Source organism: Lepidochelys kempii, chromosome 1 (assembly GCF_965140285.1).
Source record: "Lepidochelys kempii isolate rLepKem1 chromosome 1, rLepKem1.hap1, whole genome shotgun sequence".
Lineage (NCBI taxonomy): Eukaryota > Metazoa > Chordata > Testudines > Cheloniidae > Lepidochelys > Lepidochelys kempii.
Window position 1 is genome coordinate 112,010,459 of NC_136380.1, and position 26,330 is coordinate 112,036,788.

The window sequence follows — 26,330 nt, forward strand, 5'->3', positions numbered from 1 at the left end:
TTTCTAAGTTTAGTAGCCTTAGAATCATAGAATATCAGGGTTGGAAGGGACCTCAGGAGGTCATCTAGTCCAACCCCATGCTCAAAGCAGGACCAATCCCCAATTTTTGCCCCAGATCCCTAAACAGCCCCCTCAAGGATTGAACTCACAACCCTGGGTTTAGCAGGCCAATGCTCAAACCACTGAGCTATCCCTCCCCCGCACCAGCTTAGCTTTAATTAAATTAGCTTAATTTAAAGCTAATAAAGATTTTTGTATGAAAATACACAGTATTATTTTGGCTTCTGTAACATAACATGTTAGATAGCACATACTATCCCGGTGCTGTCCAGGACTGCTTACCTTCATCTGCATATTAAAGCAAGATCCTGTTCAGCCTACTTACAGGCAACATTCTCGGCAGCAAATATGATCTAGTATATTTGTAGCTCTGCTCCCGATAGTAGACATTTTAAAACATTGGGTGTAAATTGTGTTTTGGCGTTTATTCACAGCATTATTTCAATTTTGCTAAATCCAATTTTTAAAAATATTAAAATTCATATTAATTACCTTCTTCATCATAGTTTGACATATCATCTGCAATCATATTTCCAAAGTCTAACAGAAGATTCCAAGTATCTTTTGGGATTGATCTTTTATGGTGTTCCTATGCAATATGGAAACAAATTATATTGTTTAAGATACAAGTTATTTTCAAATTCTGCAGTTACCTTAAATCCAGATTTCACTAAAAAAAAAAAACAAAAAAAAACTTACATTGTTATATACTAACACCATCTTGTAGAATCCTCTTTACTAACACTGAAAGCTTTCTAAGAAAACTACTAAATAAAATATTTCTAAAAAAGGTAACTGTATAGAGCACATTTAATAGTACTGATTTATTTCTCCTGATCCACTCACATCAATTAATTATTATTATTATTATTTTAAGAACAGTGACTGTTAGGATCAAGCACTCAGACAAGCAACCAGCCAAAGTCCAGATCCCTACTCCCCATTTACAATTCTGGTTGCTTCAGCAGGAGATCAGACTATATTTCCTAACTTCCTCCCCAATTTGGAAAGCTGCAAGATCAGCTCCACTTCTGCCCAGCAGGGGAAAAATAGTGTCACCAGATGGCATGAGGAATCAAAAAACTGGTATGTGGGTGGGTGGGTACAGAGGGTACAGGCTGAGACAGGCATAAGGTTGCTGGAGAGAGGCCAGGAGATTGTGGATGAAAACAGTCAATGGCAAAGGGGAGAAACCCAGTCACGGGTGGGCAGCAGGCTAGATATACCACCAAAAAAAACTAGGGAGGTGCTATAATGGAACCAAAACAAACCTCTGGTGCTTCCATATGTATGTGAGTCCCTATTAGATCATAAGCATTTCAAAAAATACTACCCCTTTCCACTGCCTCACACAGCTTTTAGTGGAGTAGCAGCAGAGAAATATCTATAACAAATATGTTTTAAAAACAAGAGTATTCTTCGGGTTTTGCACTGGGACTCACAGGTCAGAGCACCTCAAGATTTAAGCCAGCAGTCCCCAAATTTTTGAGGGCCATGCTGCCTCCGCCCCCGGAGCCGGGCATGGCTGGGGGAGCGGGGGAGAGACGAAGCAGACATGGGTAAGGGGGCCAAGAGCGGGGCCAGGGACCGAACTGCTGCTCAGCTCCTGGCCCCGCTTCTGGCCCCAGCCTCGGCCCCAGGCGGGAATGGAGCCGTGGCCAGGGGCTAAGGCTGGGGTGGGAGCAGAGCCGCCGCCAGGCCCACAGCCAGGCGCAAAGCTGCACCAAGGCTGGGGATGGGGCCACGGTTGGGGGCAGGACTGGAACAGAGCTGGGGGCAGGGAGGGACTGGGTGGCGCTCCCTCCCTGCCCCTTCGGGGGCTGGCCTGGATCCGCCGCGTACCCCCCACCCCCAAAAGACCCGCCGTTCCCCCCTAGGGGAGCAGGCCCTGTCCCAGGCACAGTAAAATTGCTCCCCCGGGTAAGCACCAGCATTGTATATTGCTAGCGCCTATATACACATATGCATGGGAAAGGATTTTGGGAGGGGTTGAAGGTGTGAGTGTGGAGCGAAAGATTCCTTTGCAGGTTGCGAGAGGCCAAAGGGGGAGGAAGGGAGAAAGGAACGGGTTAACTCAACGATCCAGCTAGGTCTGAAAATAAGAAGCTGACTCCAGCTGCCCAAGGCCAATGCACACAAGCAGACTCTCTAATGCCAAGAAAGACGGGAGCCTGGATTCCAACCCCGACCAGCCGTGAGAAAAGAGAAGTAAGCTGAACAAGACTGCAGGGGATTGCAAAAACTAGTGAGACGGTGAAGGCCAGCGAGGGGGAAAAACAACGGTTTTGCGTCCCTGAAGCCGAGGAAGCCACAGAAAGCCAGTTTGGACTGGTACAAAGAACACGGGGGACAGAGGTCCCTTAACGAAATGCCCCTGGAAGAACCCAGGACTTAAAAATCCTCTCAAGAGTCAAAGCAAGTCAGAGATCAACAGCGGATCCTGGACGGCCTGTGCACAGGACAGAATTCTCGTCCACCCTTCCCCCTCTTCTTCTTATGTTACAACCAGGCTTGGCCAGCCTTGGGTTGAGCGTGTGTGAGTATGAAAGTGGGTTAGGGCACGGGCACTAACACTTTCTTCCTTCCTTTGAGTGATGGGGGGAGCCCCCGCGCTCACTGCTGTTATTTTATTAATAACATGACAGATTTATGTTACCAATATGCCTGAGGCATCAGGTGATTAGGCTGAGGCCGCAGGATCATTAGGGGAGGAGATGAAGGAGCACACCAAGTGACTAAGTTTTAAAGTTTTATTAATAAAATAACAGCAGCTTTCCTGCACTGTTGATCGGAGAACTTTGGTAGCAGTCGTCCCAGCCACGCATGCGCTGCTCCCTGCGTGCCACAAGGCTAGCCAGTGTGCACAGGCAATCCTTCCTCAGTTCCTTCTCTACTGCACAGTCAGCAACTAGAACTCTGAAGTAGAGGGGAGGAGGGTGGTTCGTGGAGCACCCACAGAGAGACACATCATTATTGCACAAGGTGAGTAATCTTCTCTTCAAGTAATGTCCCTATGTGTGCTCCACTGTAAGTGACTCCCGAACAGTGCCCACCACTGGAGGCTGGGACTTTGGAGTTGAGTCTGATATGGATGATAGTACTGTGGCACTGAATTTGGCATCTGCAGCCAAATCCCCCAGGATGGCACAGTATTCTGCAAAGGTATGTGCAGATGCCCAGGTAGCTGCTCTGCAGATTTCTGATATAGGGATACCCTTGGAGAACGTGATGGAGGAGACCGACCTCCTAGGATGCGTCTGTATTAAAGACAGGGGTATTACATTACCCAATCGGTAAGAGAGTTTAATACAGTCTGAGACACACTTGGAGAGTCTCTGAGCTGAAATCACTGTACTTTTTGACCTATTTGCAATGCTAGATGAGCCTTTAGTGAACTGATAGAGCCCTGACGTCTTGAGAGTCAACAGGTAGTCTAGGATCACCGGTAGGGTGGATGTATTAGGGATGAAACCTTTGGGCTGGAATCAGATTTGGAATCTCTTCCATTTTTGTAGATAGGTACAGTGAGTAGCTCCTTTCCTACTATGGAATAACACCTCCTGTACCTCCTCAGAGCAAGATGTCTCTATGTGAAAGACCCAGGCTTTGAGATGTAAAATCTGCAGGTCAGGATGCAAAATACACCTCTCATTCTGCGACAGACAGTAAGGAGTGACTGGAAGAATCATCGGTGGACTTAGTGTCAGCTGTGACAGGTAAGGGTACCACATCTGTCTGGGCCAGGTGGGAGCAATCAGTATGATGTTCACTCTCTCTCTTTTCACTGTCAATATTAGTATTTCAGTATTAGAGGGAATGGGGGAAAGGTGTAAAGAAGGCCCTTGTCCAATGGAGGGAGGAGGGCATCTCCCATGGAGTGTTGTCTGATCTCCGGTCTGGAGCAGTACTGTGGTCATTTCTTGTTCTGGTAAGTAGTGAACAGCTCTAACATCAGTGTCCCCCATTGTTGGAATATGTTATGGAGTACCACCAAATCTATCTCCCATTTGTGGTCATGTGGGAATTGGTGGCTGAGACTGTCCCCCATTGTGTTGTGAATTGCCAGTAAGTAGGCCACTGATATTAAGATATTGTGGGAGATGCACCAGTTCCATAGTTTTAGTGCTTCTACACACAGGGAATGAGACCTGGTACTTCCCTGATCGTTTATGTAATACATACAGGCCATATTGTCCATCATGACTCTTGTGTGCGTATCTTTGACCGTGGGAGGAAGTGAGTGCACACGTTTCTGACCTCTCTGAGTTCTAGTAGGTTGAGGTGAAGACATCTCTCGGCTGGAAACTATTTGTCCTGTATTGTGCGACCACTGAGATGTGCACCCCATCCTCTGAGGGATGCATCGGTGGTCAGAAGCAGAGATGGGGAAGACCGAACAAATGGGATTCCTGTATAGACGTTCACTGGGTCCTTCCACCACTCCAAGGATTGCTTGCCCCTGGTGGGCATCAGTAGCAGTTTCCTTATGTTGTCTGTTCAGCCTGTAAACCAAACCAAACCAAACCATTCTTGGAGGCATTTCATGCGTAGTCTGGCATGAGCTATAACCAATGTGCCCATAGCCATGTGTCCCAAGAGTTGGAGGCACTGTCTGGCTGAAATATGGGGACTGGATTGTACTGTCTCCATCAACGAGGAGAGACTAAGAAATCTGTAATGTGGGATGAGTGCCTTCGCCTGAATGGAGCTGAGGTCGGCTCCTATGAATTCTAGCCTCTGTTCTGGTGTTAATGTCAATTTTTGTTCATTGATCTGTAGGCCCAGATTCTGAAACAGATCCAGTGTGGTCTGAGTGACTTGCTGGGCTTTTGCAAAGGACCATGCCCTTAAAAGGCAATCGTCCATGTCGGGATAAATCATGAAGTCTTGAGAGCATAAGTGGGCTGCCACCACCGAGAGGACTTTGGGAGAATACTCTGGGGGTCAAGGAGAGGCCAAAGGGGAGTTCTCTGTATTGGTAGTGGTCTTGGTCCAGCGCGAACCTGAGGTAACGTCTGTGGCTCGGTATAACTGAGATGTGAAAATAAGCATCTTGGAGGTTGAGGGCTGAGAACTAGTCTTCTTTTTCTAACGCTGGAATGATTGTAGATAATATGACCATCTTGAACTTCTGAGCCCTGATAAACTTGTTGAGCACTCTGAGGTCCAATATAGGTCTTCAACCCCCTTTTTTCCTCCAGTATCAGGGAGTAATGAGAATAGAAGCCTCTGTCCCTTAGATGTGCAGGCACTGGCTCTATGGCTCATATGCTGAGAAGGTGGTTTATCTCCTAGGCAGCAGGCTCTTGTGATAGGGGTCCTTGAAGAGGGACTGGGAAAGGTATTTGGGATGGGGGAGAAATGGATGGAGTATCCATCTCGGATGATCTCCAACACGCATTTGTCAAAGGTTATCCATTCCCAGTGCTGTGGAACGGGGTGAGACTATCTCCGAACGGATGGGTGGGGTTTTCCAGTATGAAATGAGAAGAGTGTTCTACAGGTACCTCGACCATCCCGTCAAAGCTATCTCTTTGAGGTGGAGGGCTAAGAGGAAGTTTGCTGAGATCCCGATGTCTTTCATCTGGAGAACCTGGGCTTCTCCCTCTGAGGTTCATACAATCTCTGTGTATATTGAGATGGAAACTAGGATGAGTATTGAGAGGAGTATTGTGAGCAGCGCTTGAGTGGTCACTGAGTGCTGTGCCTTCTTTTGTACCCAGGTGTATAGATACCGGGGATCGAAGAAGGGCCCTCGAATCTTTTAGTGTGTGGAGGGAGGAAACAGTCTTTTCAGCAAATAATTTCATCCCCTCAAAGGGAAGGTCCTTCACCATCATTTGAACCTCCTTGGGGAAGCCAAACAATGAAGCCAGGAGGCCCGTCACATCACAATGGCATTTGAAATAGAACATGCTGCCGTGTCAGCTGCATCAAGTGCAGACTGGAGAGACCTTTTTGCCACCAGCTGGCCTTCATTAATCCAGGCTTTAAATTGGTCCTTGTGAGAACTGGGGAGTTGTTCAATAAGAGAGCTAAGCTTAACATACTTCTGATAATTGTGTTTAGCCCACAAGGCTTGATAGTTCGCCATTATGAATTGGAGGGTGGCCGAGGAGTAGGTCCAGGTGCTTCCAATCCCAGTCATAAGTGGTGGACTTAAAGTGGTGTTGGTGGCTTCAAGAGTAAACCTCATCCACAATGATTGAATTGGGAGGCAGGTGTGAGAACAGGAACTCCATGTTCTTTGCTGGCACATGTCTTCTCCTCCCTCTTATAAGTTGGTGGGATGGATGTGGGGGTCTGCCACATCACCCTGACGGGATCCAGTAGAGCCTTATTAATAGGGAGGGCCACTCTGGAGGAGGTGGAGAAATGCAGAATTTCCACCAGTTTGTAATTTGACTCAGACACCTCTTGTAAAAATATTTGGAGTGTCTCTGCCATCCTCTGTGCCAAGCCCAAGAACAGTTTAAAGTCATCCTCTATACATGGCGGAGGAGGCATCACCATCTCATCTGATGATAATGACAAGAAGTGGGCTGAAGAAATGACTTCCTCCTCAACTTTGGCCTTCCTTTCTTGCCTGTTCAGGGAGTTCAGAGGTCCTTGAGGCAATGGCTGAAGGAGGGTACTTCCTTGGCTGTGGGTAGGCCACACTAGCAGTGATGGAGGCCTGTTACCTTTGGGCCTGCCAGGGGTCCCAGTACAGCCATTGAGATGGGAAGGGGCTCAGTGATTGGTACCACAGTTGCCCAAACCAGGGAGGCTGCAGGTCAGAGGGGTGATATGCCCAGTGTCCATAATGAAACTGGGCTCCATATGGTGGGTGAGAAGAGTGAGGGAAGCTGGCTCACATTCTGATTCTGACAACCAAAAAAGCAGTGTGTGGCAGGAGGTCATTAGTGAGTCAAGGGCTCTGTGTGAATTTGGTACCGGGCCCCCATTACTGAGCAGAGGAGAGTCCAGTGTGTTGGACACTAAAAGATCCGTCATGCACCGGAAATCTGTCAGCGTGGAGGGCATTGGTACTGGCAGAGGCTGTTGGTGCCAAAGACGCTTGCACCTACAGTGTCGGAAATGCAGATCTGACAGCAGGGTCCGTCAGTGCCTGGTGTATCGCCAGCGGTAGTGATGTTGATGACCGCACAGATGGAGCCTTCCCCGCGGCAGATATTCTACGTTTCTCATGTACCCCCGCTATTGATGCTTCTTTCCTTGTGCCCATCGAGTCTTCAGGCATTCCAACTTGCCCTGTCGGTTCGGTAAAGCACATGCCCTGGATACCAGATTTCAGTGGCTTCGGTGCTGTTAGTACTGATTATACTGATTGAGCCGAGGATTGTTTTTCGCTTCATTGGGGCTTGCTATGGGGAGGCACGGACCTTTTCTTAGATGCCTTATGTGAGTGGCTCACAGGTGTCTCTCTGAGTTTACCTCCTTTCAGAGTGGAGGGCTGTGGCGAGGGCTCCCACGAGGACTCCGGAGGTTGAAGGGCTGACTCCACAAGTAGGAGTCTGAGCCTCAGTTTTCTCTCCTTCCTGGATCTGGGCTTCAGTTGCTTACACAGGCCACACTTCTATTTCTCTCCCACCTAGCGGATGCACTAGGAGTGTCTGTCAGTCACTGGGATAGATTCCTTGCAAAGGCTTCCTTTTTGAAGCCCGGAGAGCCAGGCATATCCCTGTGGGGTGAGGGGGATCCCACCACAGGGAGTTGATGAAGTCCCTTTCTTTTCTTCTTTCTTTTTTTAAAGGCAACAGCCAAAATAAAATGTAAACAAAGCAAAGAAAGATAAAAGGGGCTTCAAAAGAAGCTAAAATTAACAATTCTAAGAGAACTAACGATCTGCAAATGGACAGCTCTAGCTCAGTCTCTAGCCAGGGGGAGTTGAGAAGGAACTGAGGAGGGATTGCCTGCCCATGGCTAGCCTTGTTCCCCACCAGCCAGTATGCATGCATGGGCAGGACTACCACCAAAGTTCTCCGATCAACAGCGCAGAGATGCAGATACATGTATAGTGGAGCACCCATACGGACAATACTCGAAGAAGAATCATATGTTCCTGAGGATAGACAGGATGAGGGCTCAATCTACAATTTAGGGTGTCAGATTGTATCTTCAGCCTTTACAAGTAGAGGGCACAAGGTCAAGTGGTTCCCAGACTAGGGAGGCCTGCTCCTTAAGGGCCAAGAGGCCTGTTCAATCAGCTCCCCCCATCCCTTTGCCATAATTAGCTACCTCCCAGAGTAAGGCGGCTGAACTAATTGGAGTCACTTGACAGACTGATAAATATCAGGACCCCATAAAAGGGCAGAGAGAACTCAGTTTGAAGGAAGAACTACAAGAAGCAAGTTGGTCTCCTGTGTAAGACCCTAAAGTAGATTCTGGTAGGACTCCAGGGAAGAAGGGTCAGATCTATATCCCAGAGCATAGAAGAGGAAAGGTGGCCCAAAGGGGCTGAGGCTGAGAGTCATAAGAAACACCCTGGGAGTCAACACTCTATCCCAGAGCAAAGAGATGTAAAGGGAGCCCAGAAGTTGTTATGAAGAGGAGCTCTGAGCCACATGAATTCCTGGGAGACAGAAAACCTTAGTAAGGGGAAACTGAGCCAGTGTGTTTGCAGCATCATGCTCAGCTAGCAGGGGGGGTGCTGCGAGGCAGGCATACCTCATGGGACTGCCTCTAGGTACCATTTCACTTTCCCTAGTGAGAGAAATTATAGAGAGGATTCATTTAGGGTCCATTAACAATGTTCCGGATCAGTTCTCATAAAGCAAAGATGCTGAAAAGGAAACTGCTGTCATTCACTGTACTCTCATCTTTTTTTTTTTTGGTGTGCGCGTGCAGTGGAAACACAATCTTACAAGCTGTGGGGTTCACCTGACTATTGTGCATTAACACATACAGGAATAGAAAAATATACTTACCAACAAAAATTTATTCCAAAGATCTAAAAATTTAAACCTTCCCGATAAGACTAAATTCCAATATGCAATTGCCATTTCTAAATCTGCAAAAAACAAGACAAAAATCACATATTACAGTGCTTTATACACAGTTTTGATTTTACCCATACATCTCACTATACAAATTTATTGGCCAGTTTTTAAACCTCTTTTTATGATGAATGGTCTTAAGACCCAGTTAAAAAGCTGCCTGCATGTTGAGATGTAGAAGCCTAGGATATGTCTCCATGGTACACAGTGACAAAGATGTATTTGTTAAGTGTAGATCTGGAGTACTCAACTGTTAAACAGGTCATACTACTGCGTGCGACTTTGCTCAATTTCCTTTAACTTGTAACGAAAGCCTTTTCAAAAACTCACATTTTGAAGTACTGGTTCACTGTGAAGTTATATATAATCAAAGCAGCCTGGTTTGATTACCACTGAAGATAGCAATTCAACAGTAATAATGGCATATGGAACAATGTAGGCATAAAAGGAATCACAATTACATACAGAGAAGGATAAAAGACGGAACAAAACATTGAAGCTATCATTGAGCACGCTAATGTATCTTTACCTATATAGCTAGCACTCAGTGATTATCAGTAATCCTGGCTAAACCCCAGTTTATAAAAAGTATTGATATAGTATCCATCTAGACATGCATAAAGCAATTCACATGAAGAAAATGGTATTGACTTAACATTAATGTTTGGATTTAAATCCACAAAAATCAAGATATTCAGCTTGAAAGATGCTGGATGCCTTGTCTCCTTGCCCATTTTGTGTGTTAGATAGGCATTTCTTAGGGCTTTTAAGGAAAAGAAAAAAAAAAAAGCTTTCAGTCATCTGGAGCACAATATTTCTGCAGCAACCCTCATGACAGTATAGCTTTTCTACAAGTCACTTATAACAAGAAGGCCTATGCCCAATATTAAAGACCTATGCCACAATTTATCAAAAGCAACTAATGATTTTGGGTGCCTCACTTTTGGAGTACTCAACTTAAGATACCTTCAAAGTTGGGTATAAATGTTTTAAGGTATTTGGGTACCCAAAAAAGGTGAGGTATCTAAAATAAAAGAACGCTTTTGAAATTCTGGGCTGTGGACTACAGTAGTTAGTTGCTTAAGTGAATCATGGCAAGAATAAAACAAATTTTAATATCATGGATACTAGAGTTCAGAATTTAGCAAAGTAACCACAGTGTTAAATGAGTGATAGTCCTTTGCTTAGTTCACTGGGGGTGGGGGGATGACACATTCAGATGGAACCTGAACAGGGGATTTTTGGATGCTAAAGTAGTTCTGTTTGTTAAGTTAAGAGACATTTCACTAACTTTTATTAGTAGTAGTGCCGTCTTTTCAAATATCTACTGTGAGAGAGATTGGTTTTAATAATGAATTACAGCGTACTTGTCCAGGAGTCCTAGTCCATAAGGAATTATCCAGAAGTTCTGGCTGAAAACATAGGTTTATGATAGAAGTGTCACCTTGCCCACACCCCTCTATTCTACAGTATACTTAATCCTTTTCTTTTTGCGGATACAGACTAACACAGCTGCTACTCTGAAATATGCATGTGTGTGTATATTAATAGACAAACAACTGCATTAAAGTTGTGAAGTGAAGCTGTCAGGGTTCCCTCCGCACTCTGAACTCTAGGGTACAGATGTGAGGACCCACATGAAAGACCCCCCTAAGCTTATCTCTACCAGCTTAGGTTAAAAACTTCCCCAAGGCACAAATTCTTCCTTGTCCTTGGAACAGTATCGCTGCCACCACCAAGTGAATTAGAGAAAGATTTAGGAAAAGGACCACTTGGAGTTCCTGTTTCCCCAAAATATCCCCCCAAGCCCCTTCACCCCCTTTCCTGGGGAGACTTGAGAGTAAACAAGGTGAGCACAGACCAGGCCCTTGGGTTTTCAGGACACTAAAAACCCATCAGGTTCTTAAAAACAGAACTTTATTATAAAGAAAAAGAAGCACCTCTGTGAAATCAGGATGGAATGTAATTTTACAGGGTAATCAGATTCAAAACACAGAGGAGTCCCCTCTGGGCAAAACTTTAAAGTTACAAAAAAAACCCCACCAGAAATAAACCTCCCTCTTAGCCTCGGGAAAATTCACAAGCTAAAATAAAAGATAATCTAAAGCATTTCCTTCCTATTACTTAAAATTTGTAATCTTAGATGCTTAGTTCAGGTATGGCTTTAGGAGATGTATTTTCCCTGCCCTGGTTCCTTGCTGTCCCAGAGAGAACACAAAGAAACACAGAACAAAAACCTTCCCCCACAAATCTGAAAGTATCTTCTCCTCTTATTGGTCCTTTTGGTCAGGTGCCAACCAAGTTATCTGAGCTTCTTAACCCTTTACAGGTAAAGGAGGGATTTTATGCTACCGTTAGCTGTATGTTTATGACAGAAGCATTAAAAGGTCAGAAATTGACAAAGATAAAGGTGCCCGACCACCTTCATCTCTGTCCTCTTGACTGTATGCATAACAGTTAGATTATATCATCATACACTGTTTTCTGCAAGATTCCTGCCTTGTTCAGTGCAGTAGAAGACAAGTGCTCAACGAATGAAACAGCTGGTTCAGTATTTTTTGCCATCCTTACTGTTATTATCCCCCATTTTCAAACCTGGAACTACTATATTTCCAGATAGAAAAATCTGTGGCAGAGCCCGTATTTCCTACATCTCAGTCCAGTGCTCTGATCACAAAGCTATTCTTCCTCTTCCAGCAGACTCCTCTCATTTGCTACACATCATGCTATGACAATCTCTAAGGCTGAGGTGCTATAGACCCAAGGCCCATACACCAAAGAATCCTGCTTAGTTATCTGACATACACAATGAATGAGTACAGGGACCTGTGCGAGGAGGTGGCAGGAGAGAAAGTTTGTCATAAAAAACTATTGTCATACATTCATAAGAGGAGACTAAGTTAAGACTGAGCTGGTTCAGCCTATAACTCTGACTGGCTTTAGAGAAGAAAAAAAAAGTCTTGCTAGGTAAGGTGCCTTCTTTTCCCAAGGCATTTTGTTTGCAACATAACATATTGAATATCTTATGTTCCTTAGAGATTAAGGTAACATTTAATAAAACAAAAGTTTTAAAGAAAAAGCATAAACTCTGATAGAGCATTTCCAACCTTCGCCGTGTGATGATCTGGCACTCATCTCCTCATTTTATGGACATGATGGTCCACAATCATGCAATACATGAACTTATTGTAAGAAAAATTATGAATGTGTTTAAAATGCACCAAGACAGACATTTATTTGGAAAGAGTTAACATATAATATAGTCAGAACAAAAATTACATTAGTACATGCAAGGGGATATTATACACAACTATTTTATTCCACTACTCATGTATACTTAATGTTGAATGAATAGAGATGGAAACAGGAAGGAACTAATGTGAACAACATTATAGTTTCAATGATTCATTATGAGTTGACTGGTTTTGGCAATGGTCAGTCAGCTCATAATTATGAAATGTTATCCCATCTAACAGAGAAATCAACCTTCCAACACAACCATATGACATGTTACATTGAAATGCACATTGTAGGAAAGCACTACTTTTATGAGACAAAAGTTTTAAAATATTAGATTAAATACACCTATTACGAAGGAAGGGGTGCAAAGGAAGTTAAAAGGACGCAGGGGTAGAAGTTCTTTGTGATTTTATTGATTATAGCATCTATATTTAAATAGAATGTCTCATTTATGAATATGTTTATTGTTAATTAAAGTGAACCTGATTATTTCAAGATTGTATTTAGTTTAATATGGTGAAAATAAAGCTTTGGGGAATGTTAAATGTTATTCTAACATTAATACTATACTTTGAGGGGAATTCTCTGTGTGTATGTGGCAAGCAATCTCTTGCAAAGTAGGCAACAAAAATATAGGACAGGCTTGATATAACAATGTACAATAAGCATACTTCTCATGCAGAAGGTGGAACTACACATTCATATTTCTAAATTCTCTTTTATGTAGTGATTTCTGAGACAGATAGCAAAGAGAAAAATTCATAATGGGTAGTAAAGTTAGCATTAATGATTATCAGGGGTGTTGTATGTAAGACACAGGAGGCAGTTGTCCCTGTATCCAGTTCTGGGCACCACCCATTAGGAAAGATGTGGACAGATTAGAAAGAGTCCAGAGGAGAGCAACAAAAATGATAAAAGATTTAGAAACCCTGACCTATCAGGAAAGGTTAAAAAAACTGGGCATATTTAGTCTTGAGAAAAGATGACTGAGAACTCATCACAGTCTTCAAATATGCTAAGGGTTGTTATAAAGAGAATGGTGATTAATTGTTTTCCATGTTCACTGAAGATAGGACAAGAAGTAGCTGGCTTAATCTCCAGCAAGGGAGATTTAGGTTAGATATTAGGAAAATATAAAAAAGGGTAGTTAAACTCTGGAATAGACTTCCCAGTGAGGTTGTATAATCCTCATCATTGGAAGTTTTTAACAACAGTAAGAATAAGCAACTGTCAGGGATGATCTAGGTTTACTTGGCCCTGCCACAGCGCAGGGGGCTGGACTTGATGACTTCTCAAGGTCCCTTCCAGCCCTACATTTCTAAGATTCCTCAGCCCTAACACTGCAAAAATCAAGCTCTCCAAAAGTCATAACATTCCAAAAGTTAAGTTTGTTCCTGCAGTGTTAACTGGTCACATTGCATATCCTATACATTTTATGCTATATAGTAATAATTACATTAAAATTACATTAAGAGAGAACACAGGACTAGAAAATATACTATGCATGGAGAGATCTAAAAAATCAAATTCATGGGGGAGAAATGTAAATCTTAGGACTTTCCTCACTTAAATGTCTGATTTTTCAAACTTAATGTTGCATTAATGCTTTTTTTTTTTTGGCATTTAATCTACTCTTTCCCCCCCACACCTAAAAAAAAAAAAGGTAGAAGTGAGATATGAAGTTATTTGGGAATTTTACATTCTTCCAGCCTCATCAGAGCTTCTAAACTCGATGGACGTAGCTTTCAGTTTAACTGTGCCAGTAAACTAAAGGACTACTAGGCATCATCAGCATTTTTCTTTAATGCACTGCAAAACTCCTTAAAGAAAAACTCCACAGCAAATAAGCAAAATTGGTCATTTACATGCTCATAATTTTAAAACCACTGAAATAACAGCTTTTTTGAAGTCTCAGTGAAACCTACAAGACAAAAGAACTTTGCATTTTGTAGTTTCAGATATTTAAAAAAGTTTTTAGTATGCAAAAATTTTTAATCAGAAAATTTGGAAAAAAGTCTTTTCGTACTTGAATAACTCAAAATTGGCTGACCTGATTTTTCTCCTTTGGGCTGAGAATCGAAGCATGGAAAAAACTTCACATCAAAAAGGGATTTATTGGATAAAGTTATGAGCAACTGAAACATGGGGATAGGAATGGAATTTGGAGCTCAACTTCAGTGATAACAGCTGCTACCCATACCTTCAATAATACACATACCATGCATACACTACCTGCTTATGAAGTTAGGCCTAACTCAATATCTCCCTATTTCCTCAAACATGTTTGGCTACTTAAAAAATCCATACCTCCTAATGGAATACAAAGTTGCCAAAAGCTGCAGGGGGAGGTCATACAACCACTACAATGAATTTGGAGTACTTAGAAGTTATGAGACTCCTTAGGCCATGGGTGTTTTATGTCCTGCAAGAGCATTCCCTGTGTGGGCTTAGATTCAGTGTGTAGGTCTTGGGACTATTTATTTTAACATTGTACAGACATAAAAGCATCTTCATAAATAAGATGAAATTACTTTAGGAACCACTTTAGGAAAAGGATAGATAAAAACACAGAAAATATCCTAATGCCACTATACAAATCCATGGTACACCCACCCCTTCCCCGCCCCCATTCCAACCCCTTCCCCGAAGTCCCCACCCCAACTCTGCCTCCTCCCTGCTCCCAGGGGGTGCAGGAGGGATGCGGCGGGGGCTCAGGGCAGGGGGTTGGGATGTGGGGTGCAGGAGGGGTTCGGGGTGTGGGCTCTGGGGTGACACTGCCTTGCTGCTCGTCCAGGTACCTCCCCCGAAGCTCCCTTTGGCCGCGGTTCCCTATTCCCGGCCAATGGGAGAAGCAGGGGGCGGTGCCTAGAAGCCATTGCAATGCACGGAGCCCGCCCCCGGCTGCAGGGACATTGTGCCGGTCGCTTCAGGGAGTGGCATGGGGCTCACGGGTCCACGGGGAGAAATCCTGCAGGCTGGATCCGGCCCATGGGCTGTAGTTTGCCCACCGCTGGCATGGAGGTAGGCCGTGGCCGGGCTGCTTGGCAGGCCGCAGGAAATAGCCCTGCGGGCCACATGCGGCCCACATGCGGGCCGCGTGTTTGAGACCCCTGTTTTACACCATTTTATTTTAGAAATGTCATTTTAAAATACTTAGAAAAAGGAAATTTAACCATTCTTCATGAAGCAGAAGTTAGTTTTAAGCATTACACTTTATGATTTTTTTTATAGACAATTATGAGCATATATCAAGCACATATTAATCATGATCATTAACAGTCCATAGACTTATGCCCGTTGGTGTCCACTTTCACCTTTCATTCTATACACATGTCCGAAAAGATTTTGATAAACATATAATAAAGACAATTTAATAAATATGCCATTATGTCAATTTATATGGGTTTTCAGATAGAGACAACATAAGTAAAAAAAGAAAAACAAGAGTTTGTGTTTTAAATGAAAATTTTCCTAAAAAATATCAATAAATGATCATTAGCCAAGAATAAGATATGTAATTACAAATGCATTTTAATTTCCTTATTGGTCAAAATGTCAAAGACTGCTAAACTAACCTTACTGTTTTTCCCTGCGATCTTTTTCATTTGCCCATTCAATATAAACTCTGTCCAGATCTATCAGTCCTCCATCCAGCTGGTAACTCTTAATACACATCAGCATGTCCAAATGATCTACTTTTAAACGATTCCGTAGTTTGTTTTTTAGAGTGTTCATTAAGCTAAAGCCATGCTCATAGCCTGCACTTGATGCTAGGAATGTTCCTCCAATATCCATCAACTTTGCAAGATCCTGAAACTGTTCGTTCTGGTGAGCAAATGTCACCATATCCAGGAAACTTAAAACTAATTGGCTTTTGATTCTTTCAGCTACTGCAAACTTGAAGTCATTGTACTGACTGACTATAACAATCTGTTCAGCAAGAAAGTCTTTGTAGTATTCTGAACATAGGGATTTGACAGATGATGCTTTAAGAAATCCAACTTCCATATATCGTTCCACATTCTTCCTGTTGAAAATTCTCCCGAAGCTCTGGCATCTCGACAATATACACAAACCATTCTGTTGTCCTCATCATATGAGAATATTTTACGAAGTTTAACAAGCATTACACTATGTGACTTCGGTGTAACTGTCTCTATAGTCTCATCCAGATTTAAATAAAGTCGCTGTTCTTTTATGCTTTAGACTTCTAGACAGTGACATTTTGGGATTGATTTTTTACCAGATTGGTTCATATAAAATTAATATTTTTATTATATGGCTACTATTTCAATACGCTTAACAGCGTGACTCGACAAAGGGCAAACGAGAGATCATTCATATCAGGATATCAGAAGTTTATGCATAGCTCCAATCTCGTCCATGCATCTGCGGCAAAAAACAAGGGAAAATGGAGATGTGTCGCTTCCGACGTGATCAACGTTCCATGTTCGAAATGCTGGTGGGCAGGGGTATGATTCACTGCCCTCCTCTCCCCCCCTTGCCAGCTAGTAGAATCTGGCTGTGTTGATAGATGGCGGGCGAACAATGTCAAAAGTTGCCCGTAAATGATATTTCAGCCTAGCTCTGATGTAGTATTTCATTTTTTGTGCATGCGGTGTTTCGCCGTGTGCACACGTGCACAGCTTAGAGGGAACAGTGACCACTACATAAATCCATGGTATACCCAACAACTTGAATATTGTGTACAGTTCTGGTCATGTTATCTCAAAAAGATATATTAGAATTGGAAAAAGTACAGAGAACAGCAACAAAAATTATTAGGGCCATGGAACAGCTTTCATGTGAGGAAAGATTAAAAAGACTGGGACTGTTCATCTTAGAAAAGAGGCTAAGGGGGAATATGGTAGAGGTCTGTAAAATCATGAATGGTGTGGAAAAAGTGAATAAGGAAGTGTTATTTACCTCCCTCACATAACACATGAACCAGGGGTCACCCAATGAAATTAACAGGCAGCAGGTTTAAAAACAAACAAAAGGAAGTACTTCATCACAAAATACACAGTCAACTTGTGGAACTCATTGTCAGTGGATATTGTGAAGGCCAAAAGTTTAAGTGGATTCAAAAAATAATTAGATAAGTTCATGAAGGATAGGTCCATCCAAGCCAACATGATCAGGGATGCAACCCATGCTCTGGGTGTTCCCAAACCTCTGACTACCAGAAGCTAGGCCTGGAAGACAGGGGATGGATCACTCAATAAACTGTCCTATTCTGTTCATTCCCTCTGAAGCCTCTAGCACCTGCCATTGTCAGAAGACACAACACTGGGCTAAATGGATCATTTGTAAGACCTAGTGTGGCCATTCTTATGTTCCTTAGGTTGCTTGTGCAACCTTAATTCAGTCCCCTTCTGCTTATTATTCCTGGAGGAATTCTGCGCCACTGCACATGCGCAGAATTCATGTCCCCCGCAGATTTGTTTGCTTCCCTGCAGAAAAATCACTTTCTGACAGGGAAGCAAAAGGAAGCTGCAAAAGCAGTCACACACCACTCCCTAGCTGTGCAGGTACATCGTTTCAGGCACCCAGAGCAGCCGGCGGAGAGGTAAATCACCGCAGGGCTGGGGACACTCCTGCTAGTGGATCCTACGCTGAGCTGGGATCAGATGCTAATCCTGGCTGGGCTGGAGGCAGAAGAGGATGGGACTTCCTTTTCCCTTGCAAGGAGTGGCTGGGGATGTGTCAGACCCACCCCCAGAAACCTCCCCCAGCTGCAGGAAGCTCAGCATCCTCCTCTGCTTCCTGCCCCCAACGCTCCTCAGCTGCAGGGGGAGGGGTCACTATATGGGGACCCCTGTGCATCTTGACCTCCCATACCCAGACACCCCTGCCAAGCCTCATCCTGTACACCCAGAGCCACCCTAGCCCTCCATACCCAAACCCCACCCCATTGAACCTCAACGCCTGCATCTGGAGCCCCCTGCACCCAGACCTCCTGCCTCTGGACTCCCACTCCTGCACCCAGATCACCACCCTCTAAGCTCCCTGCACTCAAACCCCTACCCTGATGCCCCACCCCCTGGCACCACCCTGAGCCCCTACATCCAGACCCCCACGCCACTGACCCCCAATTAGCTGTGCTCAGACCCCCACCCCACCATGCTCCACTCCCCCAGCACCCAGACACCCCTGCTGAGACCTCCACACGCAGACCCCTCTGCTGAGCCCCAACCACTTTAATCTGAAAGCCCCTGCAAAGTCCCATTGCCCCTGCACCTGGAACCTCCCCAACAAGCCTCTGTGCATCTAGATCCCCCCACACCTAGACCCCCGCACTGAGCTGCCTTCAGCCAGATTGTCCCACACAGAACCCTCTCACCCCACACCTGGATCCCCCCACAATGAGCCCCTCCACACTTGGATCCTGCCCGGATGAACCTGCCTGCCCCACTCCTGGTGCAGAGGAGCAAGGCCCCAGGGTGTCTGTGGGGCAGGCCCAGGCCTTGTGCTGTGTCAGGGTTTGGTGCAGCATCACCACTGAGTCCATGTTCCCAGGGTGAGGGGGTTGGGGGGAGGACTGCAGGGTGATCTCCCACCTTCGTGCAGTCAGTGACCTGTGCTCCCCACTGCCATGCTGGAGCTTCTGCATTTATATACTGACAAATAAAACTTGCAGAATTTTAAAATATTGGGCGCAGAATTTTTTTTTTGGGGGGGGGGGGAGACACAGAATGCCCTCAGGAGTAGCTTGTGCAATATGATTCAATCTTTATTACATGATCACATATTATTTTTACACCTACAAAATAAAGGGCAGCATGGGATTTCCTCAACCTTATCAGAAAATTCTAAAGATGTATTCCCGAGAAGCTACAACTTCATTAAGAAAATGACTATAGCATAGATTTAGCTGGTTTGAGAAAGAAGCAGGGAAGAGGAGAGAATGTTAGCATCTTCATTCTGGACTGTCTTTTCCCTCTACTTCTGAACTTATTCTAGGACTATGAAAGAAAGAGAGTAACAATCATATCATGCAACATATCCCCCTTCACAACACCCTCAACCTCAAAACAGTAGAGTCAGACAGTGACTCCTATGGCTAAGTGTCATACACGGAAGCATACTGCACCATTCAGTATCCTTACATGTAAAGGGTCTGCACACATAAGAGCCAGAGTACGTCTCCACATCAAAAAAAAAAAAAAAAAAATCCAACCAAAACCCTGCAACAGCAAGTCTCAGAGCCTGGATCAACTAACTTGGGTTCATGGTAGCAGGGAGCTAAAAATAACAGCGTAGACATTAGGTGGACCCAAGACCCTCCTCCCTCACCAGATTTCCGAGTCCAGGATCCAGCCTGAGGCCAAACATCTACACTGCTATTTTTAGCCTCGCAGGGTGAGCTTGAGTCAGTTGACCAGGGTCTGAGACTTGCTGCCATGTTTTTCGGGGTTTTTTTTCCCCCCTGCGTAAATGTACCTTAAGCTTGCAAAGTATTCAAACTGTTGGGTGTTAATTTTTTCTTCAAGGTACCCTGGATTGGTCTAATTTGGTCTTTTTCCTCTTGTTCCATGACTATAACTTCATGTGAGATGACATTTCTTTCTCCTACAGCTCAAACAAGAGCTTCACAGCATAGTCACATCTATTTTTTGCTTCAATTAGTCTTTCTGACAAACTGCAGTAAAATCTGGCTCATGTGCCTGTAAAGAAAAGGATTTTCTCAGAATAAGTCAACTGATTATGTGCAAGATGTGATGAGCTATTGAATCCCTCCTTCGCCCTTCCCCTTTTGATTAATCATAATACTTGACTTTAAACTACAAGCTTGCTCATGATGGATGTGGAAAAAAGAACCCTTTGCTCCATCTTCTAGGCAGAAATAAAACTCTGCATATTGCCAGGCAAGATTCACCACAAGTATGGTCCACTCTGGAAACCTGTCTGCCAGATTCTCAAAGACTAATAGAAAGATTTACATAAACAAACGACCAAAGAAGCAGAACCTGAGGCATTACTAGTATTAGTAAGCCATTCCCTAATTACTGTGACAGAATCTAGTATCAAAGAACTGTGTCCTACACCAGTGCTTCCACAGATTGCCATGCTTTTCAGAATACCAGCAAGAAAAATGTGAAATGGAAGAAAACAGACTGAGGCTATGTCTACAGTGCTTATCTTACAATGGCGCAGCTGTGCTGCTGCAGCCGGGCCGTTGTAAGGTAGCCGCTCTTTGGTGCCCGGAGAGAGCTCTCCTTACGACAAAATAAAAACACCCCGAATGGGTGCAGTAGCTTCATCAGCCAGGAGAGCATTACTTTAAATGTAAGCTGCAGAAGCTATCGGAAGCCTGCATCCCAAGAAAGGGGAAAAAATTCATAGGCGGGAGTTGTAGAGCAAGCTGGATGAGCAAGCATCTCAGAGAGGTGATTAAGAAAAAGCAGAAAGCATACAGGGAGTGGAACATGGGAGGGATCAGCAAGGAAAGCTACCTTACTGAGGTCAGAACATGTAGGGATAAAGTGAGACAGGTTAAAGTCAAGTAGAGTTGGACCTTGCAAAGGGAATTAAAACCAATAGTAAAAGGTTCTATAGCCATATAAATAAGAAGAAATCAAAGAAAGAAGAAGTGGGACCGCTAAACACTGAGGATGGAGTGGAGGTCAAGGATAATCTAGGCATGGCCCAATATCTAAACAAATAGTTTGCCTCAGTCTTTAATAAGGCTAGAGAGGATCTTAGGGATAATAGTAGGATGACAAATGTGAATGAGGATATGGAGGTAGATATTACCATATCTGAGGTAGAAGCGAAACTCATACAGCTTAATGGGACTAAATCGGGGGGCCCAGATAATTTTCATCCAAGAATATTAAAGGAATTGGCACCCGAAATTGCAAGTCCATTACCAAGAATTTTTAATGAATCTGTAAACTCAGGGGTTGTACCATATGATGGGAGAATTGCTAACATAGTTCCTATTTTTAAGAAAGGGAAAAGAAGTGATCTGGGTAACTACAGGCCTGTTAGTTTGACATCTGTAGTATCTTGGAAAAAATTTTGAAGGAGAAAGTAGTTAAGGACATTGAGGTCCATGCTAAATGGGACAAAATACAACATGGTTTTACAAAAGGTAGATTGTGCCAAACCAACCTGATCTCCTTCTTTGAGGAAGTAACAGATTTTTTAGACAAAGGAAATGCAGTAGATATAATTTACCTAGATTTCAGTAAGGCGTTTGATACTGTGCCACATGGGGAATTATTAGTTAAATTGGAAAAGATGGGGATCAATATGAAAATTGAAAGGTGGATAAGGAATTGGTTAACAGGGAGACTACAGCGGGTCCTACTGAAAGGTGAACTGTCAGGTTGGAGGGAGGTTACCAGTGGAGTTCCTCAGGGATCAGTTTTGGGGCCAATCTTATTTAATCTTTTTATTATTCACCTCAGCACAAAAAGTGGGAGTGTGCTAATAAAGTTAGCGGATGATACAAAGCTGGGAGGTATTGTCAATTTAGAGAGAGACCGGGATATCACACAGGAAGATTTGGCTGACCTTGTAAACTGGAGTAATAGTAATAGGATGAAATTTAATAGTGAAAGGTGTAAGGTCATGCATTTAGGGATTAATAACAAGAATTTTAGTTATAAGCTGGAGACGCATCAATTAGAAGTAACGCAGGAGGAGAAGGATCTTGGAGTATTGGTTGATCATAGGATGACTATGAGCCGCCAATGTGATATGACAGTGAGAAAAGCTAATGCGGTCTTGGGATGCATCAGGTGAGGTATTTCCAGTAGAGATAAGGAGGTTTTAGTACCATTATACAAGGCACTGGTGAGATCTCACCTGGAATACTGTGTGCAGTCCTGGTCTCCCATGTTTAAGAAAGATGAATTCAAACTGGAACAGGTACAGAGAAGGGCTACTAGGACAATCCGAGGAATGGAAAACTTGTCTTATGAAAGGAGACTTAAGGAGCTTGGCTTGTTTAGCCTAACTAAAAGAAGGTTGAGGGGAGATATGATTGCTCTCTATAAATATATCAGAGGGATAAATACCAGAGAGGGAGAGGAATTATTTAAGCTCAGTACCAATGTGGACAAGAATAAATGGATATAAACTGGTCATTGGGAAGTTTAGACTTGAAATTAGACAAATGTTTCTAACCATCAGAGGAGTGAAGTTTTGGAATATCCTTCCAAGGGAAGCAGTGGGGGCAAAAGACCTATCTGGTTTTAAGATTAGACTCGATAAGTTTATGGAGGAGATGGTATGATGGGATAACATGATTTTGGCAATTAACTGATCTTTAAATATTCATGGTAAATAGGCCCAATGGCCTGTGATGGGATGTTAGATGGGGTGGGATCTGAGTTACTACAAAAAATTCTTTCCTGGGTATCTGGCTGGTGAATCTTGCCCATATGCTTGGGGTTTAGCTGATCACCATATTTGGGGTTCGGAAGGAATTTTCCTCCAGGTCAGATTGGAAGAGGCCCTGGAGGTTTTTCGCCTTCCGCTGTAGCATGGGGCGCGGGTCACTTGCTGGAGGATTCTCTGCTCCTTGAAGTCTTTAAATCACGATTTGAGGACTTCAATAGCTCAGATATAGGTGAGAGGTTTTTCACAGGAGTGGGTGGGTAAGATTCTGTGGCCTGCGTTGTGCGGGAGGTTGGACTAGATGATCATAATGGTCCCTTCTGACCTTAGTATCTATGAATCTCCCTCTGATGAAGCAATGTCCATACCAGTGCTTTTCGTCATTAAAACTTTTGTCATTCAGGGTGTGGTTTTTTCACACCCCCAAGTGACAAAAGTTTTAACAAAAGTGCAGTGTAGACATAACCAAAACTCTCACACATAAGAGAAATGAACAATCATGGAACTACCCACTTTCAGGACTAAATAAAGAATATATTGCTTCAATTTAGCTTTTCCCTCAATAATTTCTTCACCCACATACAGAACATACTCAGCCTCTTCTCACAAACAACCTCTAAGCTAATTCTCCTATAGGTTTGTAAGGAAGATTGTTATTTCTATTTTTAAATACTTGGGAGGTGCACAGAGTGCCTAGATAGAGCAAGCATTTGTCTTGTTATTCTGGCAAACATTGTAAAAGACAAAGATAGTAGAAAACATATATGCTGTCACTTTTTCAATACTAGTAATTCAAAATCTTGGTCAGTAATTCAAAATCTTGGTCACTAATTCAAAATCTTGGTCACTAATTGTAGAGAGATGACTCCCACACACACCAATGTTGAAGTAATCTTTCGGAGAGCTGCAGACCCAAACAGTCTACTCAGAGATTACTACTATGGAAGGTAAAGATGCTGCTGCAATTAAAAAGAAGAGCACATAATACCATCTACTTATGGAGGATGCAACCTCGTTGGAGTCCTCATCCAAAGATGATCTATCTCCTGATCAAGGATACTTCTGAAACACAAACCTGAATGTCCTTCTCACAATCAAAGTTCTCTTGCTCATTCCTGGTAAAGTGGCAGAGTGAAGAAAGGACCCCCCCTTGAACCAGGTGTATGGGTGAAGAGATTTCAGCAGAGCCACGAAGACCAATCTGATCACTGTTTCCTGGTGGGTAATGGAGGGACTTCTAGAGGAAATGATTGAAAGTTCCTCCATTCTTCTGAAACATAAACTATCCATAGGAAAATAGTCCTGAGCACAGGCAAACTCTCAAACGTTACTGCTTAGAGCTCAAAAGTAGGATCCATTAGGATGTTCAGGACAAGCTTCAGGTCCAAGGAAGAAAGAGGGGGCCAAGACCTCATTCTGATCCTGGCTGCTGTCTCTATGATCCTGACCATCTTTGGGTATAAACTGACCAAGGAACAATTAAGCCTGTCCCTTTGAACAACTGTGTCATCTAAGAGCTAAGACTCAAACCTTTATTCAGACCGCCCTTGACAAGAGCCAGAAGGCATGAAGCACAGGTGAGATTAACCTCTCTAGTCCTATACCAAGCAAACCTTAAAGATACTCCAAGTTCCAGACTCAGTAACAAGATCATGAGGTGTAGATTAAACATAGGCAGAACTATGGTGAATCCCAAAGTCTGAAAAATCACTCTAAAAAAAAGGTCTTGCCAAGTCCTACGGGTAAACTAGACCTTGACAAAACAAATCCCACCTGAAAGGTATAGGAAGCATTCAAATGAAATTTAACAATTCTAAACACCACAGCTGCCAGGTCTAGGCTGGAGCCATTAAGATGGCTATGGCGACCCTTTACAGAAACCTGCCTACAGCTGAGAGAGGGCATCAGCTCTAAGGGCCAAAAAGTCCCTGAAGCTGATATAGTAGTCCCTGATCTTTGCTCTCCCAGGCAATCACCAGGTCTACTTGAGAGTGCTCCATTTCTTGCAGACCTCCTAAAGAAGTTCCATTCTCCAGGGCAAATTTGATAGATTTGGTGTTCAGGTCCCCAGTAATATGAATCAGTGAGAGAAAGATAATGATTTTTTTCCCCCCAGCTCACAGAATGCAGAACTCAGTCATTGTGCCTCTGCTCTGTCTTCCCTACTTCCCTTCAGTGGTCCAAAATATCACATTGACCCACATGTGGGAAAACCTTTACTGCCACTGGGAGAAGGGAGGGATGGGTCCCTCCCCTTTCCCCATGACTCCTTTACGTAGAGAAACATCTATAGGTAAAGCCTCTCCAACACCTGCCCCAAGACAGAAGGCTCAAGACTTAGCAAATATACTGAAATCTGAGCCTGAGAAAGTCGGTCTGTTCCCTTATAATCCCAGAAAGAACTTTAAGAGATTCAATTCCCAAAGTACTGACCCCAAAAGGAAATCTTAGGCTCAAGAAGAACGACCTGGGTGTTGTCTTTTATGGATCAGTTATATGTCTTATGAAGAGTATGTTACGTGGGTGAAGTAGATGCTAGTTCAGCCCCATTTTAGGCAGAGGACAACTTTGGTGTCTGCCTCTAAGAAAGACAGGAACACTGCACTGCTACACAGGTAGTAGTGTTTTCTTGAATTTGGGTGGCATAGTATACTTCTCCTTAGTGACCAGGAAAAAAAAAATAGCACCTGTTGTACCAAAAGGGAAATAAGCTCCCTTCATGTACAGTATCTTCACCTGTACCAAAACCTCTACAGTTTAATTAAATAGAAGTTATGGGATTGATGTAGAATTTTCTGAGTGAGGTTCTTTGGCTTGTGTTATGCAGGAGGTCAAACTAGATCATAATGGTCTCTTCTTGCGACGTGGGCTACAACAGTGCCATGAAAACACCTGTTCTCACTTTCAGGTGACATTGTAAACAAGAAGTGGGCAGCATTATCTCCTGCAAATGTAAACAAACTTGTTTGTCTGAGCGATTTGGCTGACCAAGAAGTAGAACTGAGTGGACTTGCAAGCTCTAAAATTTTACATTGTTTTATTTTTGAATGCAGTATTTTTGTACATAATTCTATATTTGTAAGTTCAACTTTCATGATAAAGAGATTGAATTACAGTACTTGTAAAAAGAAAAGGAGTACTTGTGGCACCTTAGAGACTAACCAATTTATTTGAGCATAAGCTTTCGTGAGCTACAGCTCACTTCATCGGATGCATACTGTGGAAAGTGTAGAAGATCTTTTTATATACACACAAAGCATGAAAAAATACCTACTCCCACCCCACTCTCCTGCTGGTAATAGCTTATCTAAAGTGATCACTCTCCTTACAAATACACACAAAGCATGAAAAAATACCTCCTCCCACCCCACTCTCCTGCTGGTAATAGCTTATCTAAAGTGATCACTCTCCTTACACATTTTTTCATGCTTTGTGTGTACATAAAAAGATCTTCTACACTTTCCACAGTATGCATCCGATGAAGTGAGCTGTAGCTCACGAAAGCTTATGCTCAAATAAATTGGTTAGTCTCTAAGGTGCCACAAGTACTCCTTTTCTTTTTGCGAATACAGACTAACACGGCTGTTACTCTGAAACCTTACAGTACTTGTATTAGGTGAATTGAAAAATACAATTTTTTTTTTTACAGTGCAAATGCTTGTAATCAAAAATAAATATAAA

General features: G+C 43.3%; 1 protein-coding gene across 7 annotated transcripts in view; it reads right to left on the bottom strand.

Annotated features, from left to right (window-relative positions):
• The window catches only part of DCUN1D2 (defective in cullin neddylation 1 domain containing 2), a 57,410-nt gene that overhangs the window by 9,241 nt on the left and 21,839 nt on the right, over positions 1-26,330 (bottom strand). For 4 of the 7 annotated variants that reach the window (XM_073350490.2, XM_073350508.2, XM_073350504.2 and 1 more), the window contains exons 5-6: positions 8,991-9,073; positions 553-649 (exon numbers count right to left, since the gene is read on the bottom strand). In XM_073350490.2, the coding sequence (XP_073206591.1) occupies positions 553-649; positions 8,991-9,073 (180 nt within the window). Of the gene's footprint in view, positions 1-552; positions 650-8,904; positions 9,074-18,641; positions 19,265-19,742; positions 19,967-26,330 lie in introns of those variants that run through there. The other 3 variants (XR_012159648.2, XR_012159650.2, XR_012159651.2) reach the window with 3 other exon arrangements.